Source organism: Struthio camelus, chromosome 3 (genome assembly GCF_040807025.1).
Source record: "Struthio camelus isolate bStrCam1 chromosome 3, bStrCam1.hap1, whole genome shotgun sequence".
Lineage (NCBI taxonomy): Eukaryota > Metazoa > Chordata > Aves > Struthioniformes > Struthionidae > Struthio > Struthio camelus.
Genome location: NC_090944.1, coordinates 83,197,736 through 83,212,113, shown reverse-complemented (window position 1 = coordinate 83,212,113; position 14,378 = coordinate 83,197,736). Strand labels below are relative to the sequence as shown.

The 14,378-nt window shown below is 35.0% G+C and overlaps 1 protein-coding gene across 9 annotated transcripts in view; it reads left to right on the top strand.

Annotated features, from left to right (window-relative positions):
• STXBP5 (syntaxin binding protein 5) overlaps nt 1–14,378 on the top strand; it is a 112,344-nt gene that overhangs the window by 69,349 nt on the left and 28,617 nt on the right. For all 9 annotated transcript variants that reach the window (XM_068938795.1, XM_068938804.1, XM_068938803.1 and 6 more), the window contains exons 12-18: nt 1,312–1,459; nt 1,867–1,934; nt 2,974–3,014; nt 5,308–5,528; nt 7,290–7,468; nt 9,084–9,209; nt 9,692–9,843. In XM_068938795.1, the coding sequence (XP_068794896.1) occupies nt 1,312–1,459; nt 1,867–1,934; nt 2,974–3,014; nt 5,308–5,528; nt 7,290–7,468; nt 9,084–9,209; nt 9,692–9,843 (935 nt within the window). The remainder of the gene's footprint in view (nt 1–1,311; nt 1,460–1,866; nt 1,935–2,973; nt 3,015–5,307; nt 5,529–7,289; nt 7,469–9,083; nt 9,210–9,691; nt 9,844–14,378) is intronic.

The following is a 14,378-nucleotide window of genomic DNA, read 5'->3' as shown; positions in this document are numbered from 1 at the left end:
TTTCCCACAAGAGTGATTGCTCACCTGTGCTTTTTATTTCTAGATGAGAGAGATAAACTGTATTACAATAGTGAAGCGTCTCACAGTTTAAGCAGTAAGTTTTTGGCTAGCTACTGTTCAGTTTTGGGTTCTCTTAGTATATCAGAAGGCCTTCTTAATGATCTTAACAAAATTTAACTGTTAATTCTAAATCTGAGCTGTGAACAGAAGCTTCATCCCTCTCTGCATTAAATATTTTAGATGTAAGTACATCTGCGACAAAAACCACAGAGGTACTTGCAAACAATAAGTACATCTGTGATAAAAATTGCAGAGGTACTTGCGAACAACAAACAGGCAAACAGCAGCAAACAGGAAAGGTAGATGGAATTAGCTTGATACAAATTTTGGAGGAGGTGAAAGACAGTGGAGAAAACTTAATATATTGGGGGGTTAAGTCCTCCTTATGGAGGAGATAACAAGTGTTAGAAGTACAGAATAGAAGTTGAATTGAATAGCGTAGATTCCTTTCTAATATATCATAGTTTTATCTGTTTGCTTTAGTTTGTATCTACTTACTCTTGTCCTAGTAGAAAATTCAGTACTTTGTTACTAAGAAAGTATTACTATCTGATGTAGACCTCAACATCCTCCCTCCCCAAAAAAGAAGGAAAAGACCATATGCATTTCTCTGGAGACGAATATTCTCTGAACATAGATATATACTTCTATATATATATCTGTTGATTACTATTGACTTCTTTCTCATTCAGGCTCTGTCACTTTTCTGATGGAGGTGATGGGGGACATGTATGTGTGCTTCTGTTTGCTTCTAATTGGTAACTGAGAGTTGCTATTACTAACTGTTAGAAAGTGATCTTGGAGTTGCAAGTAGGTTGTGAAACATAGAAGTGCCGTCTTCCTATCTTTCCCCTGGAAGAATAAACCTAAAAATTAGAAATGAATTCATAGCTGCAGAATGTTACAATTGGGACTGGATAACTTCAGTTCTTCTACACATCTTCAGAATAGTAAGCGTTAAAAAGCTAAACTGAAAAAGATGAGAAATACCAATGTTCTAAGCGTATTTTAGAAGCAGTGCAAACTTCAAGTTCCAGGTAGAGATCTACAGTATCTTGGTAGTGTGCTTGATAAGCAGTCAAGTTACATAGTATATTCATTCATAGCCTAATTTTATATGCATTTATTTTCCTTTGTACAAAATGAATGTAAACTTACAGGCCTCAGTGTTTCACTCGTGAAATTTTAAAAACTACATTAAAAAACCCTGCTTTTCCTAGATTAACTGTCTTCCCCTTTCATCCATTAAAGGTACCCCATATTTGAGAATCCCTATCCTTTGACTATACACGAGTCTCCGGTTACCTGTTGTGAATATTTTGCTGATTGTCCTGTGGACCTCATACCTGCACTCTATTCAGTGGGGGCTCGACAGAAGCGTCAAGGTTACAGTAAAAAGGTACAACATCTAGTACATACGTATGTATTTGAAAATATTAAAAATTAACTGCTATAAAATATTTAAGCATGACCATACTAATATCAAAGTTCCACCTGACTTGTTATGCTCTCCTTGGCTGTGGCTAGTAGAAGATGCCTAGAGAGAATAGAGCATAAGGCAAGCGTATAGTCATGCTTCCCTGATGTGCTTCCATCAGTTGCCAGATTACTGCAAACTAGGAGCCTTCTGAGGCGAGGGGTGCTGTTCATAGCCTGCGTTGATTTTTCTCTTCAGTGGATTTGCCTAATTACTTCTTGAACTTGTGTGAAATACTGGCATCTGTAATGTCTTGTGGCAGTAATTTCAATGGCTTAACTGTGCGTGGTATGATATTTTCTTCCTCAGTCTATGTGTTAATATTCTAGGAATGGCCTATCAGTGGAGGCAACTGGGGTTTGGTTACTCAGAGCTATCCAGAGATAATTATTACAGGGTAAGTGACACAGTCGTGTAGTAACTTCCTTAGTTGATTAAACAGAAATGAGGGTATTCTGTTCCTTTTTTAGAAAACAGTGTTCTAGAAGGGTGGTGTGAATGGTTCAAGAAATTATATTCACTGAACAAGTCATTTGCATAATATTTTTGAGGAGTTAAAAGGAAAGTAAAGCAAAATGCGGAAGAGAAGGTAGAGGAGCAGCATAATAGCAGGGGTCTTATAGAGATTATTATTCCAAAGTGGTATTGTGATTGTATCTGTTTGCTTTCAATACATTCTGGAAACGTTTCCTTTATTCTTTAACGTCTGGGGAATATTTGAGCTGTGTTTAAAGCATATGAAGTTCATTAAATAGTTACTGAATTCAGAAGCCAAGCTTTTTATTTTAAAAAGGGCAACCAAATGCTTAAATTGGTTCATTTTGATCTTTTTCAGACATATCCTTCTAAATCCATTGTAAAGAGTAAAATTAAAATTTAGTGGATAATGTCCACGCAGCATGTAACTGAAAGGGAGAGAGCACTACTAAAGCTTTCTTAGAACAATCCGTTAGGCCTAATGAGGTTTGATGGTCAGGTTATAGTAGGTATTGGAGAGACTTTGAGACAGTGCTGAAAAATTTAGTCCTCCATCAATTTCAGGGGTAAAAAAAACAAGTTAGGTGATTTGTTCACACTGAAACATGGTTAATTTAGGCATCTCCTTTAAAAGTGTCAGTCCAATTAAGGACAGCCTTTAAGAAACAGCGTGTAATAAGATCTATTAAACTGTTTATCAGAAATGCAGGTAACTCAAAATCAGTTTTTAAAATGGCAAATTAGTACAATGGAATTTCAGTGAGTTGCTTCCATATGAGTGTTTTTTTTTTTTTAACCCTTGTGTCTAAAATGAAATGAGGCATATTTTATAAAATACTACCTTCCAATAAATAGTTGCAATACAGTTTTAGCTATATATTTTAATCAGTTAGTAACCAGTAGCGCTAACTCTCCAACTAACTGTTTTACCATCTTATTAATTCTTTAATATTTCATAGGCATGCTGATGGGTCAATCAAGTTTTGGGATGCCTCTGCAAGTAAGTGTTTTCAGTAGAGAATTTTTTTGTTCAATAGGAGTTTTCTAAACTTACTGATTTCTCTAATGGAATGTAATTACTAACTAGTCATTCTCATATTTCCTGCTTCTTATATAGTCAGTACCGTATAGGAATCTTTTATTTAAATTAAATAAAATTAACATGGTATGTTTGTTAAATGTTTGGCTGATATTTAGTACCTCAGTGAAAATGCAGTAGTGATTCAAGGGCCAGCTAGAAGGGAAGTACTTTAGAATTTTCAGAAGCATCTTATTCAGCATACAGATGAATGACAGGCAAATGCATTTATTTTTAGTACAACTGAATTTCAGTGAGTTATTTCCATATTATTACTGCCTAAAACAAAATTGAGGCATGTGTTTGTAAAACACCAGCTCCCAATATGTGGTTATTTAAAAACGAAAATCAGAACCAATACTAATTTGAGCTAGTACAACAGTATAGGCATTTATAAAGAAAAACAGGAGAACAGTAAAATAGGCAGATTTTTTTTTCTTTGGTGGATCACTGAATAAGGCTGAAGAGTCTGATATTGTTCTACGTTTCTCTCCAGTTAAAGACTGTATTGCATCTGATGGTCTCCACAGCCAATAGTTGAGGAATGCAGTAAGATTTAAATCTAGAATGTACGCATGAGTTAGTAAGTTAGATATTTTAAAACATCTAGTTCTGACTAAACTTACCCTTAGTCCTTAAAAACCTGACTGAAGCAATCTTGGAATCATTAACAATGTTCTTTAAAAACTTCTGGAAGACTGTTGAGCTTCCAAAATGCTGAGGGGTGTGTGGGGGTGGGAAGGAACAGATGCAATGTATATGTTTAAAAACAGGGAGGGGGAGTATTTGGAGTGTTAGAGATTTTAATTTCACTTTGGGATGGGGGTGGAACCTGGAATAAACAAACTGACTCTGTGTGCTAAAAAAATACTCAGCGTAGATCTGTCAAGAACAAATCCTATTAAAGCTATTTAATTTCCTTTAAAACAGGTTAATAGGCCTGACAGAGGAGAAATTGTAGGCATGCTGTGTCTTGATTTTAAACCTTTTAGATTTCTCTGTCCAGCACAGTCTTATAGACAAACTAGGGAAATGTGATTCAGATGAAACCACTGAAATATGGAGGAAGTATATATTAAGCAGGTTTTCACACAGATAGCATTTATATTTGTTTTAGTGGTTTGGATGATTGACTAGTCAATGTGCCTGTGAAGTTTGAAAACACCACCATGACAGTTGCAAGCGTGCTGGAAGAAAGAATTGGAATTAAAATTCAGAGTGATGTTGCTAACTGTTAAATAGTATCCCAGATCTTTGAGGACAGGACCAAGGATTTACACTGTGAATGAGATGGAAAAAACCCTGGAATTCTAATGGGGTGCAGATTAGATAAATCTTTTCTGTGTCAGTGTTGCCAAAAAAGAAAAAAAAAAAAAAAAGAAAATCATGTTGGGATACAGAAATGGAAATACCATCTATTAAAGCTACCACAAAGTAATTTTTCCACAATCTTCAACTGTGGTAAAGCCTCACTAGTTTTGGGAAAAGCACTGTGAAGAAAATCATGGACTAATTGAAGAGGGCAGTATTTTGAATGATCAGAAACCCAAAAGAAAAAGATTGGCAGAGTTCAGGTTTAGTCTAAGAACGCAGAGGAGAGGATGTGGATTTGAAATACTGTAAAGCAAAAGGGAAGGAACTTCACTTTGTCCACTGTAAGTAGGCTTACGATGTGGTGTGACAGATATAACTGGATGTTATCATTAGAAAGTGATCCGTAAGTATAGTTAAGCTTGAGAAGTTGTGAAGATTTAGTTTATAACTTAAGCTTAGCTTATATCTCTCAGGAAGAGGTTTTGATGCTGGTTGATCCTGCCTTGGGCAGGCAGTGCACTAGATGACATTGCCAGGCCCTTTCAAACTTTCCTCACTAAGCACGCCTGGTCAAGTCAGCTGGTCTGAACCTAAGAGACTCTTCCTTTTTCTTGCCCTTATCAAAAGGGAATTAAATGCATTTAGCTTAATGCTGTGAGGTCTCGGTCTTTTTTTTTTCTTTTTTTTTCTTTTTTTTTTTTTTTGAACAAAGTTGATGAACATAGTTATTTCTTTGAAGAGCTGGCAGTATCAACACACACAGTCAGTGCTTGCTCTCTGCCCTCCTTTGAACATAGTGGCTTTTCCTACGTAGAGAAGTTTGTTAATTTTTCGGATCTAGAAACGAGAAAAATACCTGTTTATATCAAACTAATTTTTCTTTCTTTTGGTTTGTTCCTAGTAACGCTGCAAGTACTTTATAAGCTAAAAACAGCCAAAGTATTTGAAAAATCGCGGAATAAGGATGACAGGCCGAACACAGACATAGTAGATGAAGATCCATATGCTATTCAGATCATCTCGTGGTGTCCAGAAAGTAGAATGCTCTGCATAGCTGGAGTTTCTGCACATGTCATTATTTACAGGTTCAGCAAGCAGGAAGTGACAACAGAAGTCGTTCCGGTAATTATATAACCATTTTAACTTCATAGGATTTAGCTATAATTAGATTTAGCAATTTTTTTTATGGTTTTTCATTGTGTTCATGAAATTGACTTTAAAAAAAACCCTTCAGAACTAATTTGTTTTTATGTGGGAAAAATAATAAATTATGAAATTCAGCAAAAGTGAAAATTATACACCAAGGTTTTGGTTTCCATTGACTTTGTCAAGTTCTGCTACCAGTGATAGGTCTTTGTTCTAATGATCAAAGCAAATAGTAGATCAAAACTTGGCTGTATCAATGATAAAATGTATTGCTATAAACAGACCTGGCAGTTATCCTCAAAGCTAAAACAGAAATAAGGAGATCTGGAGTTAAAGAATTCTCAAAGATGTTTGGGTTTCAGCTGGATCCTCAAAGGGAGACAGGCAAATTCAGTCTGTCTGTCTTTCAGAAATTCTGGTGGCCTTCTTTAAAACATTATGTACAGTGAAAACTTTCGAAAGTCTAATTTACAGTGCTTCCCTGTGCTGAATGTAGTTGATTCCAATTTTTTTGATTTGACTCCTAATAAATACCCTTTTTCTTGACAAGAATTCTGCAATATGCAGAACTACATCAGTAGGAAAGAAGCATGCCAGACATGCTCTAAGGTCTGTTAAGGACTTGACTTGCGCTGTTTGATTCTATATACAAGGCAATAAGATACAAAGATGGGTTTCATCGTAAAAGTTTGAGAAGTCCTTTGTTAAATCAAGCATACAGTTGCACACATGCAATTTCACTTATAATCTGAATAATTAGCTGCAAGCTAACCCAAAGCCATTTAGTTTAAAATACCATGTGTTTTGAACAGTATTAATCACAATATAGTTCTTATTTTCTCTTATTCTCTCCCTTCAGAAAAGTGTCGGTTTAAGGAGATTAGGCATTTTTTTCCCCCTCTGGTGGTTACTTACATGCAATAGAAATATCTGAGGGAATGCTTTTCATAAATGATTTTTAAATATTAACAGCTAACTAATTTCTTCAATACTAGGAAAGTTTTAAAAATTATCATATGGTTCTTTTATATGTTTCAGTCCTTGAGTTAAGTTCTGCTTTACAGATGATGAAAATAGAACAAAGGAAAAACTACCTTTAAACTACACTATGATTAAGATTAATATTGTAATAGAAAAGCAGAAAGAAGTTTGAAATCGTGTTGAACTTGCTGTTCTTCAGAATGTTATAATCAAACTCAACGCAAAACTTACTAAACGTGGAATTAAGTCCAGGGTGTACAGTGCTACTAAATGAATAGACTAACTAAGCTATTTATATTCCTTACCTCTTGGCTTTGGCATTCCTGAACGACGTAAAGCAAGCCGCCTTCAGATCTAGGAGTTTACTGTGCGCATAGAATGATAATTAAATGGGTCTAATAGTCAGTATTTCATTTCTGTTCACTGTAAAGCAGCAAACTCTTAAACACTGGGAAGTAGGTTAGCTTTTCAAGAGTTAGCAATTTTCAAATACTGAATCTGTCCAGTGGTTACCATTGCTCTCAGATCGTGTTTCAGAAGATGACGTATTTTTGTTGAGGTTGTGTTACTTATTAAGCTACTGTCATGTTTAAAAAAAAATGGAAGGAAAGTCCTAGACCTCAGTCTTAGCACTAGTATCTTCACTTGCACTTCATCTAATTCATACATACTTTTTTGAAACGCAGAATTCACTGTTATAAGTTTGGGGTTTTTTTGTTTGTTTTTGTTTTGTTTTTTTTTTACTTTCATTTGCAGATGCTGGAAGTACGTCTGTTATATGAAATAAATGATGTTGAATCTCCAGATGGTGAGCAGGTGCCACCTTTACCAACTCCAGGCACAGGTTCCAATCCTCAGTCCATTGTCCCCCAGTCTCACCCATCTACTAGTAGCAGTTCGTCTGATGGACTACGTGATAATGTCCCATGTTTAAAGTAAGTGTATTCTGTTATGATTTTGTTGAGCATGAAACTTAAGAATATTTATGTGATGAGAATGTATGAACTTTTACGTTATTACAGAAGATTCATTATTGGGGAAAATCCTGCATTTCTTAGAGCAACATTTTCCAAATATCTGAAAGCTGAATTCTGTTTCAAGAAATTAAGTTTACAGTGCAAGTTTCTTTAAGCTTAGTATTTTCAACTTGTAAAATTCTGAAAATGCTTACCTCATACCTTTTGCCTGATATTTGAAATTTTGACATAGATGTTAATGTAGTGTAGATCTTCATGCTTTAGTGCAAATACTTTTAAATGGCAACAATACAATTATTATTATTAAGTCTTATTGTCCTTTGAAATGAATAGGCCAGTTAACAATTTGTGGCTCTCCGTAACTTATAAGAATTTTGGTTGCTTTTCATTGGGCTGTAAAACTCTAAGGCTCTGGAAGGCTAACTGAGAGGTAACTCTTTATAGGCTTGGAACAATAGTTTTTCATAACTCTAAGGGAATTGCTTTGTATTTTGGGAACAGAAAACAGACAATAAATAAAATGTCCTATTCTTGTGCGTCTTCATCATTTAATTTTTAAAATAAAGTTCTGCACAATGGCATTTAGTGCTCCCAGTAAAGGTCTTTTGAGTTTTGAGTTGTTAAATTAGGAGTTTTTTTCTGTATCAGGTATTAAGGGTTTTTTTTAATGTGTGAACTTCTGTTTATTTCAGAAATGAAGTAAAAAAAAAAAAAACCGCAAGTCTTTTAACATTATCTACCAGAGTGCATTAGAAGGCTTCTAGACTATCATTTTTTCCTAATAGAATTTATATTGCACTTCATTTTCAGATGCAATATTTAGATATGTATGTGCTTTTGTTGTCTAAGTTTAAGATCCAATCTTGAATTTTAATTCCCTGAGCAAATCAATCTAAAAATGAACTAATTCTGTTAATGGATAAAATAAGAGCATTTGAAAAGTTGGAGGTTTTGCTCTGCATTATTTTTCACCTTAAAAGATGCGAGAGTCCTAATACTTTCTGCAGGATATGTCTAAGTTTGCCTGATCTGCCTTCATAGTCATTTACCTTGCTTGCAATTTTGTTTTTCTTCCACACTGTCAGCTTCTGTTTGTAAGCACCTATTTATATCAATACATTGTCCTTCTATTTCCCTTTTCAGTGCATTTCCTTCCTACGCCCATTTTCTAAACGTGTAATTTCTCCCTTTTGGGAACATTGAAACAAATCTATAATTCCTTCCTTTTAGACACTGAACACTTTTATTCGTTCATGTCAACATGTAGTGAATATTAAACTCAGCATAGCTGTTACTTCAGTTTCCTCTTGAGAGCAAAAAGTATTTGTGATCATTGCTCAAGGCATTTTCAATTAGGTAAAGATTTAAAGGGCCTTTAAAAAAAAAAAAAGGTAAATAACCACTGTTGATGTATTTTCTTCCCATTTGCTTTTATGTGTTTAAATGTTGATTTTTGCAGTTTTCCAACTTTGAAGTCCAGTGTCATGTAGAATTGAATGAATTCTAAGCCTACAAGAAAAAACTGAGAGTGTAGGGAGTCATAAAAAGATAGCATGTTTTTTTTACATTGCAGAGTTAAAAATTCTCCTCTCAAGCAGTCTCCAGGCTACCAAATTGAGCTAGTTATCCAACTGGTGTGGGTGAGTGGAGAACCTCCTCAACAGATAACCAGCTTAGCAGTCAACTCGGCATACGGCCTGTAAGTATATTCTACACAGATTTGTTTTTTCATTATTTTGATGAAGCAGTTGCTATTAAAAATTAAACCCGTGTGTGTTCACATGTACTGCACAGCAACAGGAGAGCCAGTCAGTTTCCTGTCCGTAAAGGATAATTTCCTTTTGGTGAATCATGACAGCACTTGATCATATTAACATCAAAATTAAATCAGCATCGTTCTTCCTCACCTATACTGGTGCTATAGAGCCAGTAATAAATGTCAGTTGAGATTTCTATCACATAGGTTGGCAAGTATAATGACAGTGATCTGCTTTACTCAGATAGCATATATTTTTCCAAGAGAACACTTAAACAGTACTACATTCTAAAATAGTAACTTATACATATGTGTACTTTGGAGTAATCTTTAAAATTAAGCTCTTAAAATTCTGAATAGTAAAAAATACCAAAAATACCAACATTTGATTAGCATTATCTTTCCTCCCACTTTTCTTTTTCCAGAGTAGTTTTTGGAAACTGTAATGGTATTGCCATGGTTGATTACCTCCAGAAGACAGTACTCTTGAATCTTGGCACTATTGAGCTGTATGGTTCTAATGATCCTTATCGCAGGGAGCCACGATCTCCCCGAAAAACTCGGCAACCATCTGGAGGTGAGGAGACTAGAGCTTGTTTTAACTGACTGTGCCTTTCTTCTGAGCTTATCTGGGCTATTAGTGTCTGTCTGTGGAATATAATCATACTTTTTCTGCATTGTAGCTTCATGCTTTTTTCTTGAGCGGTTTTTAATGCTGCTCTGTGAGTTTGTTACCTCATATTTTCTTTGAAAACATAGTTTAGATTCCACTAAACAAACACATGATATCACTACTTGTATTCTTGTATTTTTATTAAGTGCAATCTGTGTCTAAATGAGTAGATGGGAAAACATTGGGGAGGAGGTGCATAGATAGAAGTATAAATGCACAATAAACTTATGCTGATTACAAGATTTCAATAGCATAGCCTCAGCAAGGTTTAATATCCTGGTATTTCTGTTAAGCCTAATACCCATATCACATGCTTATATAAACCCATTAATGTTTGCCGATAGGCCAGTACCTCTGCTGGGATCTTTTGACTTCTTAGTTTAAACTTTGACAGGAATGTCCATGGTAATCTAAAGCAAGTTATGTTATGTATGCTGTTACATTAGTTTGAGAGGAAACCTTTTTTTTAAATAAATCAGTTCCATGTCCAAATTCAAACTAGTAACATGCATCCTTTTTTGGAAAAAAGGACTTTGTTTTAAAAAGGTACACGTTTAAGAAAGATGTTTCTTGGCAGCTGAGGTGGAAAGTGACCTTTAAATCAAAATTTCAGCCTTATTATTGCCAAAACAAAAAGTTAGCATTTTTTAATTTCTTTTTCCCTCCTTGCTATCTAGTGAATTTTTTTAGTTAATTTTAAAATCAACTAAAGACAGAGCTATGTGCCATGTCACTGCTGCCCAAAATGATTATTTTTTGTTAGGAAGTAAAACTATTCAAAGAACTTCTTCATGTCTAATGTTAGTTTACCATGAGTGATCCAGAGGAAAGTTCAGGTAAGTACTTTATTAATTTTATTCAAATGAAAATGAGCACTCTGATACATGTTTCAATAGGTACTTGGTTTGAGAAAGGTCCGGTTACCACCAGTCAATTGAGTTCAACTGAGGAAACTGCCATAAAAAACACTGACATAGAAATGCAATTCATATTCTTTCAGATAAAATCTCTTCTAACAGATAAAGATTTTTTTGAGAGAAAAACAACTTTACTGGTTCGGTGGTTTAATTCCTCTTGGGACCAAGTTCTACTTCATACATTTTAGATTATAAATTACCTTTTGGAGTGTTAAACCCTACTTGCTTTTTCTTATCTCTTGTTATTTTAGAGTATTGGATCTGTGTGACTCAACTTTAATTTACAACTGTATGTCTAAGAAGTTCATGGATTTATTCTTTTCTACTCATGAATATAACTGTTTCTACATTAAATCATATATATATTTTTCATCTTATGTTTCAGTACTAACAATCTGCATGGCAAAAGCATCTTTTAAACCTGATTATGCAAGTTTTTCAGCTGGCTTTTTTTGTCTCAAATGTACTGTTAGTGTCTCCGTCTTTCCTTTTTTCATTGCTTCATTAAGGTATGCTGACTGTGGCTTCTTGCATGTGCGGCCTTTCTAACTTATATTCAGAGTCTGTGAAAAAACTTCGCACCTCTTATATAAGTAAGTCATCTCATGGCAATAAAATATTTTGGAACATCTGAATTTGATTTGTTGACTTGCTGTTCACTCACCATGAATACTTTTGTTAGTCCCTTTTAAGTAATTGCTTTATCTTTAGAAACTGATTTTAAGCAATAACATATATCTGTTGTATTTCCTGATTGTGCCATCTTTAAAAGAAACTTGGAAGGGAAAAAAGCAACCATCGTAGTCTTTCCATTTTGGGGGGGGGAGGAAGAAAAATGAGATCCTGGCTCTGAAGTTACTGATGATTACAGAACTAAGATTTTACCCACGAAATGCTGTTTAGTTTTTTGAGATCTGAGGTTAGGAGTTTTCATTGCTTTGTCCCCTGTTTCACAGAGAAGTTTTCAAAACTCTAGATGTTGGACTGGTTTGGTTTGTTTATTTTTTACATTGTAAAAGACAGTGATTTGTCTTTTACAGATGAAAGCTCAGTTCTTCAAAGACCTAGTTTGTAGAGATTAAAGCATTTGTGTATCGCATAGCCCTACAGGAATTCCAAGTAGGTAATTTCACCGCCTGTTTTAATGAAGGAATTGAGAATGAAATTCTCAAGATTCCTTTCTCTCAAGAACTCTTCCTCAAGGAAGAATGACCTGGGAGAAGAGAAGACATACCTGAGATTGTGGTACGGTTCTGTTAGTTCTAGGATTTTTTTTTTTCCAAGGAGAAAAGGAATGAATTTCAGGAAGGGTGTGCTCAATAGCTAAATATTGCTTTCTGCATACTTCTCCATCCTCTGCTGTCAAGCAGGGAGGAATGCTTCCACCTTAAGATGATACAGAACTGAAATCCAAGATCTGTCAATACCTTAATGATGTAAAGGGAAGCAGAAAATGGATAGAAGTTATAACAGGTTTGTAAGGGAATGGATTCATTTTTTTAACTGTGCAGATAATTGTGTCTCCCTCCCCCATCCACCCAGTGTCTTGTTTAGCTGAAATTGCATGCTCAGTTTCCTTAATATAAATGTGAAGAGATTTTTTTAGGATTGAAAATAAATTATCTAGAGTTAACATTTAACGTTTGTAATGATTTGTAATTCTTTCAATGTACATGTTTTAGCCAGGCTGTTTGTAGTTAACCCTAAATAATAAAGCATTATTGCTGTTTTAAGTTTTCACAAATAAGAAGTCAGTTAAGTTAAAGCACTAGCCTTTGTTAAATATATAGGATGGGAGGTAAGAAGCTGGTCAGAACACTTTCAGATTTTGCATTCTCCCTTTATTGAACATTGGATACCTGGGTTGGTGTCCTTAAAAATGCAAGGAACTCACGTTTCCTTGCTTGTTTTCTGAAAGAGAATGCCTTCATTTAATTCTTTTATTTCTATCTTAAAACATTTTTAATACATTTAAATTTAATTTATTTAATATTTATTATTATCTTTTAATGCATAAGACATTTTTCAACAGCTGTACAGCTATAATAACCTTCAGGGATGATTAGTACTCCTTTTCTAATCCTAGAATAAGTGCTTTTATATGTGATATGGATGTTTTAGAGAAACAGTATATCTTCCTATTCTCTTTGAGACAACTACAACTTGCTTAAAAATAATAATAATAATGCTACCCTATGTGTGCATTCAGCCAGATGCTTAATTAGCTACATTAAGTTTAGGTTCAGCCAGTATGTGACAGAGCAGCAAATTGTAATGGTACCTTGTATCTCAAGGTTAGCAGAACTAAAAATTAAATGATTTGGAGATAGAGAGGAGTGGGAAATCGTTCTGCGCTACTCAACAATTTCTGTAGCGTTTGAATAAATTGTTGGAATAAAGCGTTGGAATAAATTGTTCCTTATTTACCTTTAAGCGTTGGAATAAATTGTTCCTTATTTACCTTTAGCATATGGTACTAAAACTTCCATGATCCTCAGTAGTGCATACTTTTTTTTTCCTAAACATGCCATTGACAACATCTGCTCATCATTGCCATCATTAGAACATACATTTTTAACCTACAGCAGCTACAAGAATGGCAATGAACTGGCATTTCTCAAAGCCTTAAATTAATGCTTTAGATGCTGTGAACCTGTTGAGTACTCCTTTCTCACGTGTGCAAGAACTGTTCCTCCTCATGCTTCATTTTCAAGCCACATTCAGCAACTCTGTCAAGGTTTCTGTTGGATAACCAAAAAAGAAAGGGGCGAGAGGTGGAGGATAGGGTTGGCGAGAAAATGAAAATGTCAAAATATGAAGGTGATGCTTAGCTCCATTCACGGAGAACATTTCTTCCGTTTCTGGTACTGGAAAACTCCACTTCAAGTGTTCAGTACACCTAAACTTTCATTACAGAGGAGAAAGCTTTTAATCTGTTTGATATGCTGTGCTTAGCTGCTCTTGCCAGGATTTTTTCTTGTTAGTGATGGCATAGCCCATCCAGTAGTAAAAGCATTCTGTAAGGCTTCTGCGTTCGCTAGCTGAAAGAGTAGGGAGATACTGCATATCTCCGTTGCAGAGCAAGGATATGTTGCAGGTATGGTGCAGAGCTTCCTTCTGGATGGTAGTTGGCGGAGGTGTCTAGCCACCTCCATACAGTTTTAAAAGATCCCTTTTGCCCAGGAGGAAAGTCAGATTTTTTCCCCTCATTCTCATTTAAAAGGTTTACGATCTGGTAGCCCAGCACAGTCTTCATTTGGTGACAGTTCCCAGTACCAAAGACCCATGGCTGTGTTTTACATTTATACAGAAACTTTATGAGAATCTATAGTACTTTTCGTGGGTTATTAGATCTCACAAGGCCATATTCCTGGAGTGGTTACCAAGTCCTTTCAGTCTCTAAGAGCTCTATGAATTTCCAAAGATGTTAACAGAAAGGCCATTTTTTCCAAGCTGGCATCCACTAACAGGCCATCTCACAAAGATCATACATTTAAGGATGAATTTCAGCATTTATCTGTG